The 26,450-nt window shown below is 37.9% G+C and overlaps 1 protein-coding gene across 1 annotated transcript in view; it reads left to right on the forward strand.

The window, feature by feature from the left end:
• CECR2 (cat eye syndrome chromosome region, candidate 2) overlaps positions 1–26,450 on the forward strand; it is a 195,443-nt gene that overhangs the window by 132,845 nt on the left and 36,148 nt on the right. Inside the window, exons 3-7 of the mRNA XM_006862781.1 lie at positions 8,165–8,348; positions 9,718–9,857; positions 10,513–10,617; positions 13,142–13,191; positions 13,971–14,140. Of these exons, the coding sequence (XP_006862843.1) occupies positions 8,165–8,348; positions 9,718–9,857; positions 10,513–10,617; positions 13,142–13,191; positions 13,971–14,140 (649 nt within the window). The remainder of the gene's footprint in view (positions 1–8,164; positions 8,349–9,717; positions 9,858–10,512; positions 10,618–13,141; positions 13,192–13,970; positions 14,141–26,450) is intronic.

Below are 26,450 nucleotides of genomic sequence, written 5' to 3' on the forward strand. Positions count from 1 at the left end.
ACTGGTGATGGTGTGGTTATGTGTCCACTCATAGTGACCCTGTATAGGGTTTCCAAGACCGTAAGTCTTTACAGGAACAGAAGGCCTCATCTTTCTCCCACGGAATGGCTGGTAGATTGGAACTGCTGATCTTGCAGTTAGCAGCCCAGTTTGTAATCCACTACACTACCAGGGCTCCTTAAGTAGTAGTAGTTTGAGCCAAGTACTGATGAATCCCCTTGTAATGAAGATTGAATGCCAGTCCCTGGGGCATGAAAACTATTAAATGCTTTGCTACTAACCAAAAGGTTGGCAATTTGAATCCACCCAAACCAACTAGAAGTGTTTCAGAAAAAAGTTCTGATGGGACGGAGGGATTATAAAGCAAGCAAATGATGCTCATTATTCTCTTAAACTGTACTTTTAAGAGAAATTTGAGTAAGTGAATGATTGCCTTTTTTGGCAGTAAGATTTCACTCTTCTGTATGTGGTATTAAGAAAGTTACTTCTTTGTTTATAATTTGCCTCATTTGTAAAATTAGAATGAAATAATTAGAAATAGCTCTTGTTGTGTGACATTGATAATACATAGAACCCCCCCCCACTGGCATCAAGTGGATTCTAACTCATAGTAACATTTCCTAGGGTTTCTCTGGCTTGTAAATTTCTATAGGAGCAGAAAGCTTCATCTTTCTCCTATGGAGTGGCTGATGGATTTTAATCACCAAGGCTCCAAAATAGTCTCTGGCTGTTACAAAATGCCACTTGCCATTATTATGTGTACAAACATTGTTTTTGAGGGTCATATAGTTTCTTTATTGCCTACTTAACTCTGTTAATGTACTTCAAAAGTAGTCATAGACAATGCATAAATTAATGATTGTAGATATTTTCTAATATGATTTCTATGTAGACATTCAAATTTTTATTTCATATAGTAGTCACTTATAAATTAATAGTCTTTCAGTTTTTTCCAACCTTTTAAAAATATAAAAACTATTATTAACTTGAACTGTAAAAGCCATTCTCAATTCTAAGGTGGTACAAAGACACAATCTGGAAGGGATTTGTTCCATGACCCATAATTTCATTGTTACTGTTCCATTTAATTGGTTCCGACTCATAGTTACCCTGTACAGGCTGTCCAAAGACTGGTTGGTGAGTTTGAACCTCCATCTTTGCAGTTTAAACCAACCACGTGGTTCAGTGCTTATCCTACAGCACCATACCAGGACTCCTGAGCCATTATTTTGCTATCCCCTTTTTTTAGGAATTTAAATAGGCTATTATGCTACATCTAGTCATTCAACCTGTATTTAAACTGGTTTGTAGAACCCATATTTCTTCTTGTATTCTCCAAATTTAGGTTTGGACACTCATAGAAGAACAGCATAATAAATAATGTGGGCTGCTTGTGACAACATACTGCTGTTTTGTTTTGTTTTTTGTTTTCTTCAGTAACTCACCAACATATTCTAACAGCAGGTGTAATTTCTCATGATTACTGTGTTAATATCCAAGTATTCATGAGCATAACCACTATTTTGAGGTGTCTGAAATATCTGTAATTTCAATTGGTGGCAAGTTATACAACTACTGTTAAAGGAACTATGATTTGTTGCCTTATATTCATGTTGTTGTTAAACTGAATAGGTTTTCCAAAGAATGACTGGTGGGTTTCAACTGCCAACCTTGTGTTTTCATTCCCATTAGGAATTGTTGGATTATGGTATTTGTTTAAGAACTGCCAAATTATTTTCAAAAACAGTTAGTTGTATCACTTTCCCAGTAGCAATGTATGAGCAATCCAGTTGCTCCACGTCTTTGCCAACATTTACTTTTTTAAAAAATTTTTTGTCCAGTTTAAAACGTTTTACCCATTCCAGGAGTAGACTTGCTAGGGTTTATGGTAATTTTGTGTTTCATCTTCTAGGGAACCTCCGAACTTTTATACACTGGGTACCCCATTTTAATTTTATTTTTTTATTACAACATTTATACTACTTCCTCCCTGTGCCTCCCCATTTACATCTTACATTCACAAATGAACAAGGCAAAACTTCTAAAACAAAAAGATATATTCATTTTAAATGTCCAGTGAGTACATTCTGCCAGCCAGCCTCCAGCCTTTCTCGGTCCATAGCCCACAGCTCTCTAACTCCCCATGCCACTGCCTCTGCCAGTGTTTCTGCTCTTCCTTCATGATGGTCACTTAAGCTGTCGCCATATGTTTGCTATTGTGAATTGTGCTGCGATGAACATTGTTGTTCATTTATCTATAAATGTTATTATATACAACTTTGTGAGGAAGCACCATGCTATTTTCAAGAGTGGTTGAAACATTTTACTGCCCCACCAGCAATGTAGTAGGGTCCCTGTCACTCCATACCCTTACTAGCATTTGTTTTCTGTATTTTAGGTTTTGTTTTGTTTTTAACTTCCATTGTTAATGCTAGTGTGAGATGATATCTCATTGTTGTTTTGATTTGTAACTGATGGCTACTGATCTGATGGCTACTGATGTTTGGCTGCCTGGATGTTTTATTTGGAGAAGGGTCTGTTCATATCATTTTTTTCATTGAGTTGTTGGTCTTTTTCTTCTATAGGTATTGTTGTTGTTGTTGTTGTTATGTGCCATCGAGTCGGTTCCGACCCATAGCGACCCTGTATAGGGTTTACGGGAGTAGAAAGCCTCGTCTTTCTCCCGCGGAGCAGCTGGTAGTTTCGAACCGCTGACCTTAAAGTTCGCAGCCCGATTCGTAACCACTACGCTACTAATTTTCTGTAAATTTCTATAAATCCCACAGGGTCACTATGAGTCAGAACCGACTCCATAGCACATAACCACCACCCACCACCACAATAAATTTTAGATATCAGTCTCTTTTCTGATTCGTCATTGCAAAACAAGTTTTCCCAGGCTGTGGGCTTAAATTCACTTTCTAGTTTTTGTTCAGTTGTAAATTCCTGAGAATTTCTTTCCTGTGAAGAGTTTTGTTTTGTTTCTTTCCTCCATCTTTTCCTGTCCTTTCACTGTTTTTGTTTTTTGTTGTTGCTGTTGCTTTTAATCATTGTGAAAATCCTTTACTCTTAATTGTGCCATTTGCATTTAAAGTACACAGGTTAGTGGTTCTTGTTGTTGTTGTTAACTGTTGAGGAGTTAGTTCTGGCCCATAGCAGCCCATATAGGGTTTCCAAGGAGGAGCTGGTGAGCTTTAACCACCAACCTTGCAGTTTAAAATGGCCTTGCAGTCTGGTGCATTAACCCACAGATGCTCAAAGCTGATGATAAAATCCCATCTTCATAGAGATTTCCTGGTTACAAAGAAATACCCTGCTATTTTTCTTTTTCAGTTTAGTGGCTCTTGATGTGTTCTAATACCAGAATTTTATCATTCCTTAAAAAAACCCTATACCCATTAGCAGTCACTTCTCATTTCTCCTGATTCCTAGTCCCTGGCAGTCAGTAATCTACATTCTGTCTCTGGATTTGCCTATTCTGGCCATTTGATATAAATGGAATGAATATATGACCTTTTTGTCTGTCTTCTTTCACATGCCATAATATTTTCAAGGCTCCTCTATGTTGCAACATGAATCAGAACTTTACTTTTTATCACATAATAATAGTAATCCATTGTATGGTTATACCACATTTTATTTATCTGTTCCTGAGTTTAAACTTAGAATTGCTCTCAGTTTTTAGATATTATGAACCAATGGTTTCTTTGAATAGTGTGTACTAGTTTTTGAATAGATAAATGTTTTCATTTTTCTGAGAGTAGAATCAATAGATCATATGCTAACTCTCTAAGTTTAACTTTTTGAAGAATTGCCAAGCTTTTCCAAGTTTATTTTCCAACCAGCAATGTAGAATTCTAGTTTCTGCGTGCAATCAACACTTGTTATTCTTTCTTTTTTAATAGCCATTTTGGAAGGTGTTAAGTGATTTATCTCATTGTGGTTTTCATGTGCATTTCCCAAATGACTAATCATGTTGAACATATTTTCTTACCTTTCTTTCTGCTTTTTGTTCCTCGTTCTTCCTTTAATGTTTGTCAATGTTTTTCAAATGTATCGAAATTTTATGATAGGGATCCAAAAAGTTTGTGGAAAAATTCTATTAACTTTTTAATTTAATTTTTAATTTTTTCACAAAAATTTTGAAGCCCTCTCCTTGTATTCTCACAGTTTAATACTCTGAAGACAGTACTTAATGATCCATTTTCCACAGTTGATTTGTTTTAAAAAAAAAACCTACCTTAAATTGTATATCAACATCCTTTGACTTCAAATCTTACTTATCACTCTGTTAAGACTGAAGAAAGTTACTAATATATTAAGTTCCACAATACAGCACAACCCCACTGACATACTATGTAGCCCATACTCATAATTAATAATAATAGCCAGTATAAAACTGACCTGATTGTGTACCTTATCAACAAAACAAATTCACCATTCATGGTGATTCCAACTATAGAACCACCTTATAGAACAGTAAAAGCATCCTATATATAGGCTTTCCTAGGCTGCAAATCTTTATGGAAGCAGACTGCCAAATCTGCCTCCCTCAGAACCACTAATAAATAGCTGCACAAAAAGTTCTAACAGTTAGCAACGAGCATTTTAACCCCAGCCCCACCAGAGCTCCTTGGCTCATGATGTTGTTAAGTGCCGTCAAGTCAGAATATATCAACCCCTATACAGGGTTTCCAAGGAACAACGACCTTGTAGTTCAGTGCTTATCCTATAGAACCACACCAACACTCAAAGTAACTGTAGTAAATTTGTATAAATGAACGAAAAAAAAATCTTTAAAGGGTGTATCTCGTTAAAAACCTTCCCATTAGAGTAAAAAAATAACCCTTTCATGACTAAATTATTTAAAATTTTGTTGATAACCATGTGTTTTCTGTAATAGAAGGCATGCTAAAATCTAGGGAAAGGTTTCCTGATGTAATAAGGATTTTGATAACAATTATGTTGGAGAAATAGTCCTGGTGTGGTGCCTTGTACCAGAAGGTCGGCGGTGAGGGTAGCAGTAGAAATCAGTTCTGTCCTTGAGACTACATCCTACAACACCACACCAGAGCTCACATGTTGATGTGCAGTTGAGTGGGCCCCAAACCCTGTACAGGGTTTCCAAAGAGTGTCTGGTGAGCTTGTAGTTCAAATCTACAACAGTGCCACACCAGGACTCCATTGAATATGGTGGTGGTGGTGATGTGGTGTGGAGTCGGTTCCAACTCTTAGCAAACCTGTACAAGGTTTATGAGGCTGTATATCTTTACGGGAGAAGAAAGGCTCGTCTTTCTCCTGCGGAACAGCTGGTAGCTTCGAACTGTTGACCTTGATTAGCAGCCCAATTCATAACCAATGCACTACCAGAGCTCCTTATTGAATATAAGGATATTCCGTATATATTCCTAGATATGAGCTGTTCGTTATTTTCTATTCTTCAAGCCTTGAACCTTGCTTATTTATCAGAACAAAACTCTTTGTCAGAATCCAGTATTCATGTAAAATGTGGCCTGTTTTTATGTGTTTCGTTTGCTTGACAAATAGTTGTAGCAAATTGGAAAACATCATTTTAACTTTAGTTGAGTCTCCTTTTGATAAGCATTCCTTTCCAGCTCACCTGAAAGTAGATTGTAGATACCCTTCTTCATCTCTAAGACATACTGCAGGAAAGCAAGAGCAGTCTTCTCACCCCCCTCAGCCTCCAAAACAGATTACAGATATTCAAATTTGTTTCCTTGAGTACTGAAAGAGTTCTGCCAGCTGAGACTTGTGTTTAAATACTTTACTCAGGTCAACCCATGCTTCTTGTCAACATTGACCTCACTGGTAGAAACATGTTCTGTCTAGCGCAAGTGGAGGATTTCTCTTTTGGGATTCTAAAAAATAACACTTGGCTCTGAGAGTTTACAAAGGTGGTCGTCTCAAGTTCCTCTTTGTTACTTCTAGGATGACGAATGAGAAAATGGGTAATTTAGATGAATTTGGAACTTTTTCCCAGACAGGAAGGAAAGTAGACTTGGCTGTACTCATTACCTCTATTTGGTTTGATGTTTTTTTGTTGTTAGCCATATTCTAATGAAAGTGTCATTATAATTCAGAATGATTTTAGCAAGAGGGGAGGTATTTAAAGTCATTAAGAGAGAATTGCACTAAGCTGAATAGATGAATAAGTCAGAGATGTTCCAGACAATCTAAACTCTGGAACTGAAGTCTGGGAAATTTTAAACATATCATCATTTTTATGGAGAAAGAGTATATGCTTTTAAAGGATATTCACAAAGAAGTTTATATCTTTATAGAAGATTAACAACTGCTATTCAGAAGTACTAACCTGATTTTTAATTTCTTGAAGGCTTTTTTTTTTTTATTTCAAGTTACCCTTGGCCAGCATCTATGCCTTCTTCACATTATCTTTTTTCCCTTCCGTTTCTGATGGTAAAAAGAAAGGGATGCAGGCTTATATTCAAAGAGTTATTTATATACAAGGAAATAGAATTATCTTGAATGGTAGGTCTTTAAGTACTTCTTGGTACAGTGCTAAAGAGACATGTTAAGAAAACTTCTAGCAAAAGTGGTATCATTGAAAGTGAGTAGAATAAGGCTATTGGAAAGGAATCTCAAACATGCAATTCTCTGAGACAAGTAGAGGCTTTCAGACAGATTGTGGGCACAAAGAACAACACTGTTTGTACACATACAGTATTTGTTCCACTGGTTTGTTTGTATGCTTCTTTTGTCTTGTCTTTGAATAAGCGAGGTCTCCTTCTCCCAGACCTGGGTGTCTTCTGCATCATCCTTCCACAAAACTGCCAGTCCAGTGAAACAATCACTGTGTCACTGATTAAACATTTCAGTCTACAGCAGGAGAAACAGGCTTGTCATTTTGGAACGTGGTGTACATGAGAAGTTTTAGATGAGTAGATAAAGGAGTTTACTACACACTCCTGGCTACTAAAAATCCACACACATCTCCTCCCACTCCCCCCCCCCCTTTTTTTTTTTTTTAAATTCACCCTAACCCTACTGTCTCTTTGTCTAGCTCCTTACTTCATAGGTAATGGAGAGAGGAAACCTGGCCTAAAACCCACCAAGGTTCAAACTAGTGTTAATGAATATGCCCACGTGCATGCTTTGAATGTGAATGCTGTGGTCAAATCAGATTTGTAGGAGTCTTAATATTTTAGAACTCTTAGGCTAAGACATTTCTTACTTGCATCCTAACTTTTTCATGAATATTCCCTTAGCTTTTTTCTATAAATAGTACTATAAGTCATTATGAAAACATACTACTTTTTTTTCCAATAATTTGATGACAACTCCTTTTTACCTCTTTACTGGGGCGAAAAAAAAAGAAAAATCAAATGAAATGAGATGAAATTATAATTTATATAATTTATACTTAAATTAGATAAGATCTACAGTCTCCATCTAGTGATTAAATTTTAGTACCTTATAATATGTAATGCACATTTAGGTACTGATCAAAAAGCTACCAGGGAATTGCTGTTCACAGTCTAGCCCCAAACATTTAAGTAGCCACCAAGTTATCTTGAAATGTTTCCTGTGGAAAAACTGTCTTCCAGAATCTAGAATGTAGTATTTTGTAACACAGCCTAAAGTTTATGTACAATTAAATATAAAATTGGTTTCATCTTAGAATTCCTCTTGTATTCTGGACAGGTGTTAGACATTTGCATTGTAACTTTAGTCCAGACACACTGACAGTTTCTTTTTTGATTACTATCTAAGTGATGTGTCTAATTTTGAACTGATTATCTGGCCTGCTTAGAGTTTCTATAATTATATGAGCAAAGGTACGGCTATTACCTGAGATTCACAGTATGTATCATGGATTATTAAAACGTTTACCCCATAGTACCAGCGTGTGCTATTTGTAATTTAAAGTACAAAAGTTAAAATTATTTAAAGTGTCACAAATGCTTGTAGCATATTAATCTTGTGATTTTGATAATCAAAAGACAACATGAATCTTCAGTGAGGATCTTCAAGAGTCTTGCTGTTACTGCTTCTTTTTTTCTTCTTCTTCTTCTTCTTTCTTTCTGTAAATTATCTGTTAACAAAACATCCATTCTCTCTTCCCCTTCCCCAGCTGTCTTCTACTTTACATTAATGTACTTTTGTGTTTGGGCCCTTTGGTTAGGCCTCAGACATTCCACAGCTACCTGGAGGACATCATCAACTACCGCTGGGAGCTTGAAGAAGGGAAACCCAACCCTCTGAGAGAAGCTAACTTCCAAGAACTGCCACTTCGCACTCGTGTGGAGATCCTGCACCGCCTCTGTGATTATCGACTAGATGCAGATGATGTCTTCGATCTTCTCAAGGTGCTTAAGTAACAATCCCTTCCCTAGCAAAAAGTCAGCAGTGAAGAAAGTGGTCAGAATAAAAAATATGAAGATGTTAAGAGATGCCAGGTTTGGCGTGTGTGACTAGCTTAGGGCTATGAGCTAACACTGACACTGGATATAAAATTAGCATGACCATGTAGCTAAGGGAATCTGTATGGCTGTTTGAAATTTGTCTTACTTTCTCGTTTGGTTTTTTGTCTTCTCCTTGTTGTGATTCTGAGCTGACATAGGAAATATTGGAAGCAACTGTGTGTTCTCCTGGTAAAGCAGTGGTTCAGCCATTCAGCTGCCAGTGAAAGGATCTGTTTCACCCTATAAGCCGTTCCATTGGACAAAGATGTGGTGGTCTGCTTCTGTAAAGACATGTGGCATTATATGCCCTAGGGCAGTTGTGCTGTGCTTTACAGGATTGCTGTGAGTCTTAATTGACTCTCAAAAACCATGGATTTGGTTTTGGTATTTGTTCTCCCTGTTGTCAACCAAACTGTAACTAAATTAGCCTTTGAATTTTTTTTCTTCCCAAGTCTAAATTTAATTTGAACATAATCAAAATATTTATTGAAAATTTCAAGAATCTTAAACCTTCTTGTATGCTAGTGAAGTTCATCTTCCATAAACATTGTATGTGTTGGAGAAGAAAAATGTGGATGTGTCTTACCTCCCACTTAAGTCTTCTGTTGCTGCTATCTTGTTTCAGGTGTCTGTCTCTCTGGGAGGGTATGGGTTTATTACTTTCCACTCTGAGGGAGGTCAGTTTCTAATCCTGTTCAATCAGAAATGATTAAATGTGTTGATGACTTCTCAGTTCAGTCCCGCTCATGGACATGTTATAAAAATCATTGTGTAATTTAGCACAGTCTTTGCTGAGAACTGAAGGACTTGAATAGCAGTCAGAAGGCCAGTACAGGTCAGACCCTGGGGTAAATTGGGAGCTGCGTTGCCGGAGCTCAGCTGGAATAAGAGGTTGCTGTAGTTATGATGGAGCCAGAAGATCACGTGGGACAAAGCTGTCACAACATCGTATTTTCCTCTTCTATAATTATCTTTTCATGGGTGCACAAATGAAATTGTAATAAATCTAAACCAGATATATAAAATATATACCAATATTCTTTTGGTTACTGGTTTTTTTGTGTGTGTGAAATGGGGTTATGGAAGTAGAAAGATTACTTGAAATATTTCCATACACTGTTCTTCAAAGACAGTATCATTCTCTTTGTCGTTCATGTGACTTTATTGAAATTTTGATACATCAGCTGTTTCAGAGTAAATTTTGACTCCTAATTACAGTTTCTTTTTGTTTGTTTCCCGTTCTTCTAACCCTTTTTCCTATTCTCCTACCAAGGGTCTGGATGCAGATAGTCTTCGAGTGGAACCTCTGGGTGAAGACAATTCTGGGGCACTCTATTGGTATTTCTATGGGACACGAATGTATAAAGAGGACCCTGTACAAGGAAAATCCAACGGAGATCTCTCTTTGAGCAGGTACCTTCCTCAAGGGCAGGCTGTGGTAGCTGTTGTATGAAAATGTCATCAGAATTCTACAGCACACTTTTTTTCCTAATAGAGGAATTAGCTATAACAGCATACCTACAAAGAATTGGGAAGGAGTTAATAATCTGTAACCTTGCTGCATATAACAGTGGTGACAGATATTGTCCCTTTGAGAGGAGGTTCCTATTACTCTCCTTTGTACAGCGCAGTCTGTACAGCCAGGCTCCTCCTGAGCAGTACACCATTTCACTGTTATATTTTTCATTTTTCATAGTCAGTCACTTAGAATGTCTTTTTTTTTTCTACTGGAATTGAGTGTCTGCTGTATTAACCTGAAGACCCATCATTAGAAGTACCTGAAAAGATAACCTTCCTAACTGAGGAAGGTTCTTCCTTTCCGCCCCAGAAAGACAATAACCTCTTGTTTTATAAGATTTCTGATTGCTAGAAGGAGTGTTTTCACTATTAATAAGGTTATTGGGCCTTACTCAGATTCTTCTGTTGTAATTTGTCAATGTTTATTGGATACTCTCTCTCTCTCTTTTTTTTTTTTTTTGTAAGAAAAACTATCATTAGTAATTTTAAAATCATATATAACACATCAGTCCTAAGCTTGAACACTTTTACTTATTATGATGTTTCTTAGGGAAAATGAAGTACAAAAAAGTGTGTCGACTGTTCCTGGGAAAACAGGAAAAAGAAGAGGAAGACCCCCAAAACGGAAAAAACTACAGGAGGAGATTCTAATAAGGTAAGAAAATCTTTTAAGTCTGAACAGGACTGTAGATTTCACTTGTCCTAAGTGCTTCATTCTGTTGTGTATAGGGTCGCTATGAGTCGGTATTGACTCGATATCACCCAACAACATCAATCGTCCTTTATTTTCAGTTATACCAAGGACAGGGCATTGAACTAGGTTGAAGTGTGGAGACCTGGATCATAGTCCTCCTGAAATGACTGCATGTGTAATAGGGAACTGGATGAAGTCTAGCAAATTATCTTGGACAGTGGATACTGTTGGACAATTTTGGAGTCCTGGTATGGCACTGCAAAATAATGCACTGGTCCATAAGGTCAGTTTGAGCTGCAAAGTCGGTGGTTTAAACCCACCACTCACTCCTCCAAAACCCTATACAAGACTACTATGAGCATTAAATTGACTTCTAATGAACCTGTAAATCTTGCATCATTCCTAGTAAATGTTTTCAAAATCTGATACACTTTTTTTTAAAGAAGAGTGTAACATGTTACTTCTGATTATGTTCATTATCAGCGTTTTAATAGAACTATATGTCATCTTTGAGTTTCTGAATTATTTCCCTTGAAATAGATTTTATTAGCAAATATCCTCCATCATATTTTGTTTTAAAAGAAACCGAAAATCTTAGCTTTTTTATATTTAATTATAGCAAAGAAAAGAAAGTTGATATTTTGGAGAAATTTTATTTTATGCATTCACTAAAAGGAGCTCTGGTAGTGTAGTGGTTATGAATCAGGCTGCAAACCTTAAGGTCAGCAGTTCAAAACTACCAGCTGGTCCGCAGGTGAAAGTTAAGGCTTTCTGCTCCTATAAAGATTTACAGCCTCGGAAACCCTGTATAGAGGGTCACTGTGAGTTGTTTCCAACTCCACGACACATAACCGCCAACCACCATTCATTAAAACGCATTTGTTACATATTCTTTGTCAGTGTCTCTTAGGAGACAATTGTCTCTTAGCAGACTGTGACCTACTCTGTCTAAATATATTTTTTCTGTAGATCCAACCTATTACATCTAGGATAGTTAGGCCTTATTCTTGAAATTTTTCATAGCACAGGGCAAAAAACTTCTTCCCTGTAACTTTTAGAATAATTAAACACTTCATCTTAATTCTTGGAGAAGGCTAGATCTCACTGTGCTGCTTACTAACTACAGCAAAACGTTTCTACACGATGAGTAGGAGGAGAGCGGTTAAAATTTCATTTTAATTGCAGCTGCATCTTACAGCAGCTCTTGTGAGAAATACCTTATAACCTCTTACCTTCCATCACAGGCCATCTAACTTCTTGATTTTATTTGAGTTCCAACCCTTAGATATTTAGAAAGCTATTTTGTGGATATCTCCATTCCCCTGCATGTACCAACAACTACAGTGTCTGATGCTGGGAATATGGAATCATTTAACAAGCTTACACGGACTTGCACTACCCTCTACTGGTGATGTCAATCCTTAAAAACTCTGTGTCCAATATATAATATGACAGTTATGTGTCTGAATTGTTTTACAGTAAATAAAAACTTAAAATCTGTTTCTCAGTCACATTAGCCACATTCCAAGTGTTTCATAGCTACATGGGACTGTGGCTACCCTATTGAGTGCCACAAATAAAGAATCTATCCATGCTCACACATTTTGGAGTGTAATCCCGGCCTTTGTGAATAGTCCCATTTTTATAGGAAAGTTAATGAAATTTCCTGAGGTCACATGGTAAGTGGCAGCTTGACTAGAGCTGACTTCAGAGCTCACGTTCTTCTTACCTTCTACCTTGTTGTTGTTGTTAAGTGCCGTCGAGTTTACTCCAACCCATAGCGACCCTATATAGGGTTTCCAAGGAGTAGCTGGTGAGCTTGAACTGCCCACCGTGCAGTTCAAATGGCTTTACAGTCTAGCGCATTAACCCACAGTGCCACACCAGGTCTCCACCTTCTACCTTACATGAGTTTAAATCAGATATGACTCTTTTCAGTGTAGCCTTGAATCAGGGAGGTTATTCGAATTCTAATTTTTTCTTCCCGTTTGATACTTAACTCATCTTGTAGTTTCCAGAAAGTCTTTTAAAAAGTAATGTTCTCAAAAAAAAAAATTGATATATTTTTTTTGATATATTGATATTGGATTCCTGGTATGGCACTGCATTATCTGCACCAGACTGCAAACCACAAGCAGTTCAAACCCACCAGCTGGCCACCAGCTGGTCCTCAGGAATCCTGTACAGGGTCGCTATGATTTGGAGTCAACTCAGCAGCACTTAAGAACAACAGTGTTTTGATGTTGCTGTAACATTGAGTACCTATGTGTCATTACTGAACGGATAAATGTGTTCTCTCCTATATCCGGACACTTCTGCATTCTGGTATTCATTTACTCCATAGAGTAGTCTCTGCTCCTAACCTTGCCACCTTGACATATACACACAATCGTATAGTCATCCAGCTTGGTTCACCTTCTGGGGGAAGCTCCGAACAATTTTGGATGTTTCTGTCTTAATTGATGACTTTTTTACTGTGTTTCAGTGAAAAGCAGGAAGAAAACTCTTTGACATCTGAGCCACAGACCAGAAATGGTAATGATCTTTGCTGGAGTTTACGTTTCAATTAAGCAGACATGATTAATTTATAATTACTATGCTGGCTCTCCATTTCCCAGAGTCATACAAAGTTAAGATTATTGCTATAGCCTTCTAACAAACCTTATTTAATTCTTCTTCATTATTTCTTCCTACTAACCTGATACTCTGATTCTTCATCATTTTGACTATCGGAGACGAGCATGAATTCTTTTCATGTTTGTGCCCTATTCCTGGGTACACTGTCTGTTACTTAACGTGAGCTCACTCAAATCTAGCACACAGATGTGGCGTCTGCTTCCATAATGATTTACAGCCTTGGAATGGTGAATGGTTGGGGCAGTTCTACTCTGCTGTACAATCTCTAGGAGGTTGGAATTCAGTCCAGAACAAAAGGTTTGCTAGACTACTAGCCAAAATACTGGGGGTTCATACCCGCCCAAGGTGCCTCAGAAGGCAAGACTGTTTATCTGCTTCTAAAGCGTCACAGCCTCGACAGCCCTATGGAAGAGCTCTACTCTACCCACATGGGTTCACCAGTGACAGCTGACAACAGTGCGCTAAATTCTGCCACAACAGACATATTTGTGTTAACTGTAGCCATTCTGAACATTTCATTGTAACTGGAGATAGTAACAGGAGAACTCAAAGTATGCTCTGTCAACCTCAAAATAAAATTAATAGGTATGGCCCTGGGTAGAATTTGAATTGAGAAACAGTAGTTAGAAAGGGCCTAGTGGGAACTAGTGTAGTTAACCTTTCTCTTTCTTTTCCAGGTTCCCAAGGGCCAGGCCAAGGCACTTGGTGGCTCCTGTGCCAAACAGAAGAGGAATGGAGACAGGTCACTGAGAGTTTTCGAGAGAGGACCTCCTTGCGGGAAAGGCAGCTCTACAAACTACTCAGTGAGGACTTCCTGCCTGAGATCTGCAACATGATTGCCCAGAAGGTAATGGAATTTGCTGTCTAATGCTTTATCCCACAGCACCTCATCAGGACTCCTTTTTTTCTCTAATTGCAGGAGCTTATAAATCGTGCCTTAACACTTAGATTGCCACAGATGATAAAGAAGATCTGTATTTACCTTTCGATATACTTAAGTACATATGAGAAACATCATTACTCTTAATTTTTGCGATCTGCAACCCATAGTGACAATTGATTCCAGTAATTAAAATACATAATCAAATTTTCCTGAAGTAACTATTTTCTGACTTTTCATGACCTTCATTTATGACCAATGAAGTCATAAATGGGCACATTAATTCATTTATAAATCATATGCCTAATCAACTAATATATTATTCTTTTTTACTACAGTATTAAACCTAAGATTTTAGGGGGAAAGTATAAGTAATTAATAACCTTTTAAACAAGAAAGTAATTGTTACTATGTGCAGTCAAGTCAATTCCGAGGGATAGAGACCCTGTATGAGAGTTCTGTGAGCAGCTGATAGGTTTGCATTGCCGACCTGTGGCTAACAGTCATTGCTATCCTCTCACACCACACCAGGGCTGATACTATTGATTTTCAAATACATGAAGTTGATTCTTTGCAAGAGGTGAAAAAAACTAAAATAAGGTAAACTTTAAATAGAACTTTTGTTGTTTTTAAGTGTTGTCAAATTGGTTCTAACTTAGTGCTTAGAGTTTCCGAGAAGCATCTAGAGGGTTTGAATTACTTACTACTTTGTGGTTAGAAGTCCAGTGCTTATTACCACAGCATTGTTTATCTATCCTGCAGGCTACAGAACCATGAAGTCAGAAACCAAAAAGAAGGATCAAGGGACTCCCCCTACAATATAGTAATACATAATTCTGTATGTTAGAAGCATTCTCAGTGTACCCTCATTTATTTAGAGCCCTGTTACTAAAATCCACTGCTGTTGAGTCAGTTCTGACTCACAGTGACCCCAGTGGACAGAGTACAACTGCTCCATGGCTATCAATCTGTCCCCTAGGTAGTCTCACTGACCTTGAGGCATCAACTGTTGTTAAGTTTTACAAACCTATTTGTACAATAGGTTGTATTTATTATTTTGTATTTATTATTCTAATTGACCAGTTAAGCTATAAATATAAGCATAAAAAGTTCCTATTAAAAATCTTTACTTACAAACCATTAAAGAAGAGTTATTTTTAAAAGTCTGTTGTGTTGTTGCTAAGTGCCATAAAATAGGTTCCAGTTCGGCTCCCCTGTGTAAGGTTTCAGAGGAACTCTGGTGGGTTTGAACCATAGACGTTGTGGTGGACAGCCAGTGTTTATCCTACAGTGTCATATTAGGAACCCCTTTTTAAAGTATACTGCCTTTTGAAACAACTATAAATGATAAGCACAGAACTGTAAACCACAAGGTTGGCAGTTGGAGCTCAATATCTGCTCCCCAGAAGAAAGATGAGGCTTTCTGCTCCCATAAAGATTGAAATCCTCATAAAACCCTAGCAGGGTCACTATGACTTAGAAACAACTCAACTGCATTTAGCAACAACAGCATCAAACAACTGGGGAGAATGAAAAAAAAAAAAACCATTCACATCTACAAGTACTCTGCATTTATTTAAGTCCCACAACATCACTTACAAAAACATGTCAAAGACACGATGTTGGTTTAAGAAGTGGTTTGGTTTAAAGTGAAAGTAGGAACACTCCCCTCCCATCTGAAAACCCACACTCCCTGGAATGGTATTGACCATAGATCCAGGATTGGTGAATGGCATTAGTTTTATTCATTAATTTAAAATGTTTGAGGCATACAGATTTTTTTTTTCGTTCCTTATTTTGACTGTGTTTGTCTACCACTTCTTGCCCTAATTGCATAGATCAAGTGTTCTCTGTCCTATTGACAAAATTCAAATGTGAACATTGAAAATAGATCCGTGTACCAAGTAGACTCTGTTATATGTTAGTATGTAGTAATTAAAGTTATCATACCCAAAACCTAGGCTATGAAGAAAGGGTTTTTATGATAGAATGTAGAAGCATTGTAGGTTTTTCTTTAAAACTTCTTTATATTGTGGTGCTGCCTTTTCTAGCTATCTCTATGATAAGGTACTTAATTTCTCTGAAATTATATTTTCTTTTCAGTAAGAATAAAATGAATGAACCCATATTTGTGTACATAGCTTGTACTGAAGCATTCAGTCAGCTGTCACTTCCCTTTCCTTGTTTACAGAGACAGGAACTTGAGAAATCTTGGTAAAAAGTTAAATCTATATTTCTTTTCCAATGAAATATAAATCAGAGAGTTAAAGCAGAATAAATATGTTTTGGGAGGTATGATAGTTTTCTCAACTCTGAAGTAAACAATTATATCGACTACTTTGACAATTTGACTTTTATGATGAACTTAAATAGAAGGAAAAAATGTACTAGTAAAACTTTGCAGCAACTGGTTTTAAAATGTTAAGTGCTAGAGTGATACATAGTAATAGCTGACTATATGCTGTGGAGTTGGTTCCGGCTCATAGCGACTCAATACAGGGTTTCTGAGGCTGTAAATCTTTATAGGACCGAAAGCATTGTACAGCTTTTACACAATAGGTTCTAAATAAATTGATTAAGGCATAGATAATACATACAAAATGTAGTAGCTAAGTACCCGTGTAGGGAAACTTTGTCTGCCCTCTTTATCAATAATACCACCTTAATCATTAATAACTTTTATCTCATTTGACAAAGTTGGTGTTAATCTTTTATTGGCTTTTTGCTAACAGTATTTACTGTAAACTGGCATTGTCATTTTGGAAGACAGTCTATGGTAAGTTTTTATGCTCATTTAAGGTTGAACAAATCTGCCTGTTGGTTGGGGTCTTACAGGTTACCAAGGAGATTCACATAGGTATCCTCGAAGAAACTGCTATGGTATCTCTGGGGAGAACTATTTAGAGTATCACAACACCTTTTGATAATTGGGATTTCCTTTGCACGTGATTTAGTCATTTTGTATCTTGAATACAGGAAAGATTTCTCAAGCTACTCTTATTAAAACTATCCCTACTGCTCTGTAGTATCTTAAAGAAGTTTATTGTTGTCGTTACGTGCCTTCAGTCAGAAGACTTATAGCAACCCTGTATAGGGTTTCTGAGACTTTTAAATCTTCTTGGGCGATTTCAAAGGAGCAGCTGGTGGGTTTGAACTGTAGGCCTTTGTGGTTCATAGTCTGATGGTGATCCTACAGCGTCACACCAAGGAGTCCTTACAGAAGTATAAATCACATTATCATTGTCAGTGAGGATTTCCATCCTTTGAGTTGTTACCTCTTTGATTTTTCATGAAGTCTCAAGATTGTAGATTAAGCAGTGTCACAACTAAACCCAAATAATGCAGATTTTTATATTGAAACCACAGAAGTTACACATTCTGACTGTAAGAACCTTTCTTCATGTTGTTGTTAACCAAGTAATTTCCACCAAAATTTAATTTTTAAAAAATATTTTAAAACAAAGAGACAGTTCTGTTTTGTTTTGCTAATGATTACAGACTGTCAAAGAAGACAGTTTATTGTTTTCTTGTAAGTTCTCTTTCATTTAACCAAAAAGGGAGGGATGGGGGGGAATTGTGGAGAAAGAGAATAAACGGTGATGTTTGTCTTTCTCACTGAGGATACCTGTAGCCTCCATTTGAGGAAAATCATCACCTGTGTTCACATGTCTTCTGCTGTTACCACCAGCAGCCACCACAGTAGCAGACAACCCCCTCATCTGTCTTTTCCTTTCTTTTCCTCACTTCCAACTGTGTGGAGGACATTCAGGACACAGAAAGCCGAACTTAGATGCAACCTATGGAGATACCTGACCCACCTATCTTTAAGGGGACAGAAAGCCTCATCTCTCTCCCAAGGATTTGATTTGAACTACTAACCTTGTGTTTAACAGCCCAGCCTGTAACTCACTATGAGCCAGTTCTACTCATTCAGTCCCATAGGGTCTTGCTATGAGTCAGAATCGACCCTCCCGCAATGGGTTTTGGTTTTATTTTAATGAATGCAGAGATGAAATTAAGTTGGGCAATGGAAGTAGAATTGACCTGTGCAGAGCTGTGCTTGACTTGAGTCATGTGATTTTGATGGGTGGCCGTTGGAAGTAGAGTAGTTGGGACACCTATTAATTCAGCATTCAGGAGTAACTTAACACACAGAGCAGGAAAGTGTATGATGTGGTCAGCGAACAGTACTTCAGATTTGGCTGCAATTTAAATATGTTCTAAAGTATGGTCGACTTGACCATCTAGCTAAGCCTGTTAATCTTTGCAACATTCAGGGACTCATAGACAGAGTCATTTGTTGAACTACTGCTTTGTGAAAACTTCTTACTGACTGACGTAGTGCTTTTCTGATTCGTATATTCAAGTGACTACATGATTGTATGTTACAGAGATTTTGTCATTAACTATACTCTACTTTGAGCCCTGAATATAGAGACCTATTAAATTTCTATTTACTGCAATGTATTATCCACCATTCATCTGTTAGTTTGGGGTCCTGGTATGACACTGTGGGTTAATGTGCTGAATTGCAGTGTGGTTTGTTTGTTTTATGTTTTTAATTAAAGTTGTTTGAACAACAAAGTCATCGGTTCAAACTTACCAGCTATTCCTCCAAAACCCTATACAGGGTTGCCATCAGTCAGAACTGACTTGATAACACCTAACACAACATCTGTCACTTTATCATACTGTGGTTGTTTGTGTGTTGCTGTGATACTGGAACTTGTAGCAGCATTTCAAATACCACCAGGGTCAACTGTGGTGTACAGGTTTCAGTGTACCATGAAGCTTCTAGCCTTACACTGGGAATAAGAAGCTGGCAGTCTACTACTGAAAACAATTGGCCAGTAAAAACTTTATGGACATCTGCTCTGGAAACTTTCATTCAATCCACAATAAAAACCGTTTTTAAAAAAAAAAAAAAAAAAAACCTTTAAGACAGCAGTGGAACATTACCTAACATAGTGTCAGAAGACAAGCCCCTCAGTTTGGAAGGCCCTCAAAAGATAACTGGGAAAGAGCTGTCTCCTCAAAGTAGATTCAACCTTAGTGACTTGAATGAGAATAAAAATTTGTTTGCTGATGTGACATGACTCGAAGTGAGAAGAATCAGCATGGAATATACAATTATATTAATCAAAGCAAATAAGAAATTGTCAAAAATGAAATTGATACTTAAAAATAGTCCATTTAATTCATGAATGCCTACAATATGTACTATCTTAGGCTTTCATGAATTAAAATGGACTGGTCTTTTCCATTTTGAATCTAACAGTCATATGATCTACTACTGAAATGACAAAAATTAAGGAAGAACGGCATCACATTCATCATCAAAAAGAACATTTCAAGAGCAGTAACTTGGAAGATCATCAAAAAAGAGGAAGACACCCAAGGAGGTGGATGTACACAGTGGCAGCCACAATGGGCTCAAGCATAATTGTAGAGATGCCTCTAGACCGAACGAAGAGTGTTCCATTATTTTGTGCACAAGGTCAATATGAGTTGGAACCGACTCCACAGCACCTTAACAACAATCCTTAAAGTAAAAGTCGGTGACAGGATAATATCCATGCATTTAATACAACTATTTAAATATATGAACCACTGCCAATGCTAAAGATGAAATTGAAGATTTTTACCAACTTTTTTTGCCTGAAATTGATGAAACATGCAGTCAACATGCATTGAAACTTTGTGGGTTTAAATGATGGGAACAAAGGATAGGTAATTGGAATATATAGCCGTGGTGATAGAAATAAACTGGATATCACATAATAGAATTTTGTAAAGCCAATCACTTATTCATTAAGAATACCTTTTTTCAACAGTATATATGGCGATTGCACAAATGGACCTCACGTATGGTATACATAGGAATCAAACAGACTACATTTGTGGAATGAGCCAATAAAGAAGCTAATATCATGAGTAAGAACAAGATTAAGAGCTACCTCCAGAACATACCATTATTTGCTCATATGATATGCAAGTTTGGGTTGAAGCAGTAGAAAATTAAAACAAATCAAGACTCTACATATGACGGCCCACTGTGGAGTAGGAACAGCGCCGTGTATATATGCCGGAGTGTCTGAGCATGCGTACACACCGCACGCGTCGCGGTCGTGAAGCGGTCTTCCTCAGTCTATTGTGCCAATGGGCCTGGTAGCTTAGCCCCTTTCCTCTCCCCGCTCCTTGCCATCCGCGACCGTGCGCCGAGGCCCCAAGGGATTACCGCCAAGGTTCCCACCAGACATCAAGCATGGCGGCCATCCCCTCCATTGGCTCACACGTGGCCACCCACGACTTATTACCTGTGCCGCCTGGGGTCCACTTCCAGTAACAGCTCCTGAAAGTGCCGACTACCCTGGGGAAGCTATCCCTCACCACCCAGGGCTACCCAAGGCGGATCCTGGCCACTGGTGGGTAAGCTTTTTCTTCGGGAAGGCCATCGTCCCATTCATGGCCCCTGTGTTGGAGTCTCCAGAGCGCTCAGGATCCCCCCAGGTCTCCAATGGCGTGATCACCTCTGACCTGGCCCCGGGTACCATGAGGAAGCAGACTGGCAGCCCTACAACACTATCAGCACCAGGCCCCTCCTGAAGGCTCACCTCACTACAGCTTCCCGAGGCGCCAGGGCCCTGCTCTGTCCCATCCCGTAGACTAGGCAGGCTGACCTAAGTGGAGAAGTGGTTGATTCTTTTTATATCAAAAAAGCAAAACATCAAAAAGAAGTCAAGAGAACCCCACTCTTTACTGTCCAATTACAGGCCAGCTTTTTCCCAGCACCCCATAACTGTCTGTCTTGCACCGAGTGGAAATGAACTCAAATCCGCCAAAAAAGACTCTACATATGACTTGAGATTTCACCTGATTTTTAAAGACCATCACAAGAATATATTTGATGCTTTGAACACTAATGACCAAAGACCAGATGAGTTGTTGGAGCCCAACAAAAACATCATGGATTAAAAAGACAAGAAAGAAGAGACTAAAATTGATGTGAGAAGAGACTCTGAAACTTGCTTATAAACAGGGTTGTTTTTGTTAAAGGACGTCAAGTTGGTTCCTACCCATAGTGTTTCTGAGGAGCGGCTGGTCAGTTTGCAGTTAGTCCAGTACTTATCCTATAAAGCTGCAGCAAAAGTGAAAGAGAGAAACTGTAAAGGTAGATGTTGTAAAACACAAAGAGGGGAGCAGTTAAATCTTACATTCTAGGAACACAAAGTACTCTAGGACCATCAAGTGAGAAGAGCATGAGAACAATGTGGGACCCTATCCAGAGAGGCCTGGTATGGCGTTGTGGGTTAATGCATCAGACTGTAAAGCCATTTGAACTGCAAGGTTGGTGGTTCAAGTTCACCAGCTGCTCCTCAGAAACCCTATACAGGGTCGCTATGGGTCGGAACTGACTCAACAGCACTTAACAACAAAGAGGAGCGACACCAGAAATGGGGGCAGAGATGATGAATGGTGGCATGGAGAGAGCAGCTGAGGACTCTAGATTCATAGAAAGAGAAAGACTGTGTGCTAGCAGCCAGGAGGCAGGCTTGCAGAATGTACCCTTTGGTAGTTTAAATGATTATATAATCCTGAGTGTTTTTGTGTACATACAAAAACAAAGCCAAGACAGAATGTAAGCAAATACTATTGAATGATAATGCTCAGAGGGGATTGTAATCATTGCAATGAAGCGAAATATGATAGGTTGAAAGTAAAACCAGTGTTCTCCCATGTAAACTATCACTCAGTTCACAATAAAATCTTAAAAAAAGTAAAAAAAGAAAAAGTGTATTATGAGTATGGCATTAGCAAATGATTGTGAGGTTGGCTCAAGACTGAGCAGTTTTGTGTTCTGTACATAAGGTTGCTGTGAATTGATACTGACTTAACAGCACATAACAGCAGCAACATACAGGTAGAAATTTGAATGAAGCAGGAAGCATCAAGAGAAAGGAATATGAAGAGTCATAGTACAAAAAAAGAAGAATTGGTCATTGTTAAGCCATAATAGGAGGAAGCATATGATAAAGAACTAATGATACTGAAGTAATGAATTCAAGCTGCATTGAGAAGGCATTGGAGAAAAACAGAGCTCCAGAAATTGACAGAATACCAAAGATGTTTCAATAATGGATGCAATGCCGGAGGCACTCACTCATCTATGCCAAGAAATATGGGAGCTAAACAGAATGGGAGAGAAAACTATATATGATCCTATAATCTTGATCGCATATATCCTGAAGCTGGGAAGAAATCTCTGGTGATTTCCATTTCTCCTAACTTCAGCCCTGGGCTGAGTCCTCAGTACCCTAATTACACTTCATATATTGACCATGTATTTGCCAAAATTGCTGTAAGCAAAAGCTTCATTTCAACACTAACAGTTCTTTTCATTATTCTTGACCATGTTTTTAAATGTTTGCTGTTTAGTCTTAAATATATACAACCAGGGTTTGTTGAGTTTCTGAGTATCTGTTATTATACCAAACATTATGGAGAAAACCTTAGTAGTATCAGTTTTGTGCCTTTTTTCAACAGCAGAGAATCTTCAAACTTTTAAAGACTGCAGATAGTGTTTCTGAATGATATAGGCCACCCAGGAGTCCACTGTTAACACCTCAGAAACTCTTTTAATTGTCACTCCAAGGGAAAATAGCAGTGAAGGGGAGACTGTCTCTTGAAGTCTGGGATTAGGGCTACAGTGCTTATTTTAGTTGGGAGTCTCTGGATATTGTCAGTGTTTGGAACCTCTGTACCGAGGTACAGTCTCAAATATACTGCTAACATTGTTGTGGGTGCTCATTAGTCTGATAACCTACCCTTGGTGGGTGGGAGGATTAAGTAAGGGGACTCATGGACACTTCATAAACCAGATATTCTGTTTATAATCCTTTACAGGATTTCAAAGTGTTGTTCCTAATTAGCCTCATTAAGATTCCGTCACCCCCTGATTCTAGTAGTCTGCTTTCTTTTCTACAAAGCATTTAAAGGCCAATCCTTGTCCATTAGCAATTTAAAAACAGTTCTTAACTAAAAATGTTTGCATTGTAAGACTTTAAGATTTGTTTTAATTGCTTTGTATTTGTGTTTGCTTTTTTATTAGACTGTTGTGTATTTTATTAGACTTGTTCATGTTTAATAGTTTGTTTAGGTAGTCCTGTTCTTTATATTTTCTTTGCATTGGGGTTATAAATGAGCTGAGAATTTTAACACAGATTCTTGGTGTACAACATAATTTTGTTGTTGTTTTAGATACACAAGAGGAGCTTCACAAAATTCATGGAAAATGGAATTAAAAGATGTTGGAATTTTTCCACGTGTGATATATGTAAAACTGTAACTTAACAGTACATATTTCAAGTTATATTATAATAACAATTTACAATAAAAGAGAGTAGAGCATAAGAAATGAAACAAAATACAATGGGATGAATGCAAAAACCTTTATGTCTCCCATGTAAACTATAGCTCAGTTCACAATAAAAGCTTTAAAAGAAAAAGAAAACAAACACAGCATGAGAAATGTGAGACAAAGAGACCACCAGCTATGTAGTTGTTTTCAAGTGCAGAAGTCTGAAATGAGTGTTCTGAGAACAGAGGGAGTGAAAGGAAGGAGTCAAGAGGTGGACCACTTGTGTAGGCCACATTGGTCAAAGTTAGGGAAGGGCCAGCATAGGCTCTTGACTGCACTGCAGTGAATATATATTAAGTCCATTCCAGCCATGTCTTTGTAAAGCCCACCAAATGACTTTCAGCTGATGGGTCTGGGTAGGGAAGTTGCAGATAGGATTATTTGGCTCACTTATGAGTGGTGACTAATTATGATACAACATGGAAATATAAGAAGGGGAGGGGTGTGGTCAATTTTGCTCTCCTGTGTATAAAATGAGCCTCATTAGTGGTGTGAGGGGGCTGTGCGCTCCAGTTCTGTATGAGTGAGGAGAATCCTCCAGAATGACATCTGAAGTACAAATTTGGTGCTAGTCAGCAACCTCTACAACTTGGGTGAGCCATTTCCTTGATGTGAGAAGTTGCAGTGAAGTGTGGAAGCCTAGGAATGGGTTGACTATTGAGGCAGGAGGAGTAGTGATTGATAACAGCATTTTAGAAAAAGTAGCACAGTTGGAATTTCTTTAACCTCCAACTCATAGGGACCAGCCTTGTGCTGATCTTAATAGAATAAATTATTTTTACATTCACCCTTCTTTCTTCTCTCAACTCAGTTTTACCAGATCCTTAATGTAAATTCAAATTACTGTGTTATTTTACCTTTAAGTCCTAATGTATTTTAAATCACCTAATGATGGAAGGTAAGCTTTACACATTTTTAACCCATGTTGTTGTTAAGTGTATGTTGTTGTTAAGTGTTGTCAGTCAATTACGACTCATAGCAACACTGTGTGGAGTTACAGAAGAGCAACTGGTAGGTTTGAAGTGCTGACCTTGTGGTTGGAATTCCAGGCTTGCCTTACTGCTCATACCAGGTGTTAAAGTGTCATTAAGTCTGTTCTGACTCTGAGACCCTGTATAGTTTCTGAGGTGCCACTGGCAGGTTTGAACCATCGACCTTGTAGTTCAAACTGATCTTGCTGTGCAGTGCATTATCCTGCAGTACCTGTTTAACAGAGTAGCAATCATTTGCAGTTTTTTCCTAAGTTTTAAGATTCTTTGTTCGTTGTTATCACAATGCTTTTTAAAAGTAGTTTTGGTGTGGCACTGTGGGTTAATGTGCTGGACTACAAGGTCGGCAATTCAAGCTCACCAGCTTGTCCTTGGAAAACCCTATACAGGGTCACTATGAGTCAGTAACAATTCGAGGGCGCTTAACGACAGTAAAGTTTAATGTCACTTCTTAAAATCCACAAGTTCTTACCTTTTTGATGCTTTGACATTTTAAGCTTTAATGCAGATCACTGAATATGTAATTACATAGTGGAGGAGTGGAAAAGTTAATAAAATTCAATCATTTGGAACATGTTACTAGTTCATTTCCCTTATTTGGGGGGAAGGGGTTCTCAACAACAGCGTTATTGTGTGGAGTATAGTGTCAGGGAACACAGAAAAGTGCGTTGCTTGACTGAGATTTGGGGGTTGGAAACCCTAGAAGTCATAATAATCTAAGTTCAAGGATCATTATTCCTTCCAAATTTACATATTTGCTTTATACATTTTTCCTGTGCATGCATTACAAAACTGAGATTATATTGAATATCATTTTTTGACTTTGTATTTTTCATGTAACATTGTGAGCAATTTCATATATCATTTCAGTATTTCTCAGAAACAGCTATTTTTCATGACCCGATTTTAAGTCAGTTGGTCTAAATCTACTTAAAAGTTTGACTATTTGTATTTTTAAGATGATATGGCTACACTAATTACACTCTTTAGATTCTTTATGCATATAGCAACATGCCCTCCAGAGTGTGCCACAACAGATTGATAGTGTTCATTTCACTGCTTGAGGACTAAGGGGTGCCTAACCCAAGCCGTGGTATTTTCAATAACCTCATATGGATATGAAAGCTGGACAGTGAATAAGGAAGATCGAAGAAGAATTGATGCCTTTGAGTTGTGTTGGAGGAGAATACTAAAAGTGCCATGGACTGCCAAAAGAACCAATAGATCTGTTTTGGAAGAAGTGCAGCCAGAGAGCTTCTTGGAGGCCAGGATGGCTAAGCTTTGTCTCTCATACTTTTGTCATATGTCATATTGTCAAGAGGGAACAGTCGCTGGAGAAGGATGTCATGCTGGGTAAGATAGAGGGTCAGAGAAAAAGAGGAAGACCCCCAACGAGATAGATCAGCCAGGTGGCATCATTGATGGCGTCAAGTGTGGCAGCGATAGTAAGGTTGGCCCATGATCGGACATTGTTTCGTTCTGCTGTGCATGGGGTCGCTATGAGTCGTGGCACCTGACAACAACAACAACAACAATAATACTTTTTATCATCTTAACAATTTCGTATGTGAAGAAGTTATTTTCATTTTTTTTATCATTTAGGTAGTTTATTAATCTTCTCTATATTGTGTAATAATGTTCCTTTTGTTCTGTGAAAGACTACTGGTACTTGATTTATAAGATGTCTCTAACATCTTAAGAATAATAAATCTCTGTCAAGGTTTTTTGCAAACAATATATAGCTATTCAGATTTATGACTTAGGTAATTATCTATTTTCCTTTTTCCCATATCTATTTCTACATCACGAAAAGTAGATATGGGGAAAAGTAGTGTATTCCTTCCATCTTCTTTTGATGCTTTCTGCATCA

The sequence above is a fragment of the Chrysochloris asiatica genome, unplaced genomic scaffold, assembly GCF_000296735.1.
Source record: "Chrysochloris asiatica unplaced genomic scaffold, ChrAsi1.0 scaffold00050, whole genome shotgun sequence".
In the NCBI taxonomy this organism is placed as follows: domain Eukaryota; kingdom Metazoa; phylum Chordata; class Mammalia; order Afrosoricida; family Chrysochloridae; genus Chrysochloris; species Chrysochloris asiatica.